The sequence below is a fragment of the Morone saxatilis genome, unplaced genomic scaffold (assembly GCF_004916995.1).
Source record: "Morone saxatilis isolate NCDOM2014 unplaced genomic scaffold, NCSU_SB_2.0 Contig7, whole genome shotgun sequence".
Classification (NCBI taxonomy): domain Eukaryota; kingdom Metazoa; phylum Chordata; class Actinopteri; family Moronidae; genus Morone; species Morone saxatilis.
This window is the reverse complement of record NW_023340246.1, coordinates 22127356-22131359: the sequence shown is the minus strand read 5'-3', so window position 1 is coordinate 22131359 and position 4004 is coordinate 22127356. Positions and strand designations below refer to the sequence as shown.

Genomic DNA, 4004 nt, shown 5'->3' with positions numbered 1-4004 from the left:
GTGTGTGTGAGAGAGTGTGAGTGTGTGTGTGTGTGACAGAGAGAAGGTGTGTGTGTGTGTGTGTGTGTGTGTGTGTGTGATTACTTTCATTATTGATTGATCGTTTCGTCACATTTGTGAAAATGCTTATGACGGGTCGCCCTGGTGGCTCGTACAGTCCTCTGTGCTGCAGCGTTCTCACTCTTTCTAAGAAACCTTTTTCCAGGACCTTTCCAGGAGTTTTTCTCGACAGCACTCGCTCACCAACAGTCGTATAATTGACCTGCATTGACCGCCATTTTTAACAATGAAGTGTCTCAGGTTCATTATGAGAAAAAGATCCCTAAAACACAATAAACATTCTTCAGGACAACCTGGATCATTTCCAGGATATTTGGTCATTTTAATACATTTCCAGGTGTTTCCATGACTGGAAAACTACTCTCTAAATATACAGATTGTCCAGGTCCCGCCACCTTCCTGTCACTCTTCCGTTGCTCCGGTCTAATAAAAGGCCATAAAAAGGCCCAGAAACCATCTTTACCTTTAACCTTAACAAGAAAAGAAAGAAAGTGATAAAAAATCTCATTATAATGTCTTTAAATGTCTTCTTTTGTCCAACCAACGGTCCAAAACCCCAAGAGACTCTTCATCAGGATCAGAAATGACTCACATTAAAGCTGCAGTAGGTAACTTTAGTAAAAATAACCTTTCCTCACTGAATCCTGACAGTAGAGACGGATCAGGTTCCTCTGGTTCCTCAGGTTCCTCTGGTTCCTCCTGGTGCTCCTGATGGGATTCACAAGAATCCACCGGGCCCGGACGTTATTATTAGAAAAGTTACCTGCAGCTTTAAGAGGCTGTGAAATACCTGAAGCGCTCAATCAGTTATCACAATAATTGGCAGCAAAGTGTTTTTTTCCATCGACCTCTTGTTGCAGCTCTGAGCTGTTAGTGGACCTGCAGGGCGGCTTCCTGCTGACAGACGGCGCCTCCTGGTGGTCGACTGGCGGTTACGCACTCTGCACGGACTCTGCAGCAACAACAACAACAACAACAACAACACCTGGAGTCACCTGAGGGCCAGTTATACGCACAAATACGTTACCATGGAGATTTATTCTGTGCAGCTCCAGACCAGGATCCATTAATCCGGTAGTGTTATCTGTTCAGACTGCGATCGGAAACCGGTGTGTTTTTGAACTTATTTAATGTTCTACAGGTCGGGCTACTGCCATTCAGTTAACTGTTTAATATCTTTTATACTGAGTTTATTAAGAATATATATAAAGGCATATGATATTAAAAGCTGTGGGTAATTAATAATTAGTCGACTCACTTCAAACACACAACCAGTGAACCAGCTCTGATCACAGAGGCCATCTGAAGCCTTTTAACTTCAGTTATTACTTATTTACTGGCACCATCAACATGTTCAGAGCAGCCTACACTGGTCACTGAATGAATATACAGTTTACTTACAGACTGCTTTAATGTCCACTCACACTCACCGGTTTGCCTCTTTCTACTTCCTGTGTGTCACACTGAGGACTTCTCTCAGCCTCCATCCTGTTAGCACACCAGCAGCTGAGCCGTCTGTGGAGGAGGCCCGTTAATGACGCCCACTATCAGAAACCAAACGGTTGCTTTACCCGGTCAAATATCCACCTTCCTCTCTCTGTGTGTTTCTAAATGCTAAAACGAGTCACGGCCCGCCAGAGTGAATGTGTTAGTGACTTTGTAACAATCATGGCCGACCAATGGCAGCAGCGTCACCCTCCACCACTCCAGCTCTGGCTACCTGTGTACAGCGTGCTGATCCGACTCTCCTCCAGTGTTAAAAAGAAGCTGCTTTTCTCTGCGGGGTCGGAGGTCACAGTGTCTCCTGACCCCATCTCACAGGTCACCACGGTGATGGGTCCCCTCCCCGCCTTCAGGCTGACCTGGATGCAGTCCTGCAGCGAGGAAATCAGATCTTTAAACACAGTTAATAATCCAAACACTGACGGTGTTTACGGTGACTCAGGAGACTCCACCTCTCTGGGAGCAGGAATCTCCAGTTTAGTTTCCTCTGGAGCTTTCACCACCATCACCGTCTGGTCCTGGAAGCCTGGGATCCGGCTGACGTCCTCGTGGGTCACGTAGGCCGACGTGAAGGAAGGTTAAAGAAACGTCTGTACGAACTGTGTTTTAAAATGTCCTATTTCTGCTGCCGTGTGAGTATCTCTGATAACCTTTTTCACAGCAGCCATTCTGACATGATAGTCGGGTAAACACAGCTGTTGTCTAATAATAATAGGGTTGAATGTGAGAGGATATGCAGAGTTTTCCACGTCGTCCGTCATGTCGAAGAGCTGCCTGGCGCAGCTTTTGATGAGGCCGTCCAGCGTGTCCTCCACCAGCTTCAGGTTCTCCAGCTCGCTCTGGGACTTGAGCTGGTTCTTCCTCAGAAAGCTGGAGATCGGACACCTTCCTCTGCAGGGAGAGCGGTCCGAGAGTCAGACAGCCGCAACCCCTCTAAACACCACTGTTCCCACTTGGTATTAAATGTTTAATCCTATATTTCTATATACACACATATATGGAGGCCCTCTGTAATACCCACAGATGTGAAGGGAAACGAACACGCGGACTCACATCCACTTGATCCTGTTGGCCGACTCCTTCTGGATGAGGTTGATCCCGTCCAGGACGTTGGTGATGTCGCACACTCGCCGTTTGTACGTCTGCAGGCTCGTGGCCGCCTGCCGGAGGTCCATGGAGCCGCCCGGCGCCGCCAGCAGCAGCTCCAGGAAACGCTGAGTCAGCAATCCCAGCAGCCTCTGGGACGCGCCTGAACACAACACACACACACACACACACACACACACACACACACACACAACAAGACAACATTAAGATTTTTCTGCTCCAGTAAAATATTTAGTTTCCTTTTTGTTGTTGAACGTCAGGATTAAATATAATAACTGCTTTTTATTTCCAGTTAACCTGCCGATACAGTCCAAACAAATGTTCAAGTTCATGGTGATATAAAACTTTGAAAAACAGAAAATCCTCTGACTGAACTATCAAAATAAGCAGCCAATAAATTCTGTTTATTAACTAATCAATTTTTTAATCTTGAAAGAACTAAACTAAAACAAAAATGCTATTTTCTGATTTCTTAGCAGGTTTAAGGACGTTTATTCCAACAATGAAACTACTTTATAAATACGGGAACGTAAAACAAAAAATGACTTTTATTTTTTTTTTTAAATGAAAATACAACCATATTTAAAAATGCTAAATTTATAAACTTTTTCCGTTTTTGGATTTGAAAAGAAAAATCAACCCATTTCCTGTTTTTTTGGTTTCAAAATAAAAAAAGTAAAAACACATTTTGCCTCAAAACTATTAATCGATCATAAAAACAGTTGTTGATTAATTGAATAGAGTGAACCTGAACGCAGCACTCACCCTGTCCCGAGGCTCTGCTGGACCGGACCGACTGTCTCCTCTGTCCTCTGTCCTCTGCGGCGCTGGAAGGACACAGACAACAACAGAACGTAATGAATGAGATGGAGAACGTTTAGAGAAGGAGCAGTGAGCGGCTGGTTGAGCTGTTACCGGGTCCGTTCAGCCTCTGGAGGACTCTCCACACCTCCACCTGGACCCTGGACAACAGAGGAAGACACTTTATTCAAACACTCATTTCTTTATCACAAACTCTAAACGGCAGACAGACTCCAGACCTGCTGCAGTGGAGGAGCATCTCCACCTTCATCTTCATCCTCTTCATCTTCCTCCTCGTCTTCCTCCTCTTCCTCGGAGGACTCGGCTCCCCAGGGGCTGATCAGGCCCCGCGGCCCGTCCAGGTACGGGGGCATGATGGGAATGACGTCGCTGGTGACCCCGCTGGAGGAGACGTCCTCCGGCAGGAAGTGGTCCTCGCAGATCATGTGACGCTCCGTGGAGTCCTGCTTGTCGGTCTCCCTCAGCGCCGCCAGCCACACCTGAGACGAGGACACCAGGAGAGGACACCAGGA

At 46.4% G+C, this 4004-nt stretch overlaps 1 protein-coding gene across 2 annotated transcripts; it reads right to left on the bottom strand.

Moving 5' to 3' along the window:
- Window positions 1-6: 6 nt before the first annotated feature.
- Window positions 7-3971, bottom strand: LOC118340237 (transcription factor E2F3-like; the record flags this gene model as incomplete). 2 transcript variants are annotated; one of them, XM_035678094.1, is given in 9 exon segments in its annotated part: window positions 7-1012; window positions 1491-1575; window positions 1781-1934; window positions 2016-2130; window positions 2299-2454; window positions 2617-2812; window positions 3436-3497; window positions 3586-3632; window positions 3711-3971. In XM_035678094.1, coding segments are annotated over 8 exon segments (1062 nt in total), but the record flags the coding sequence as incomplete, so codon positions are not given.
- Window positions 3972-4004: the final 33 nt, after the last annotated feature.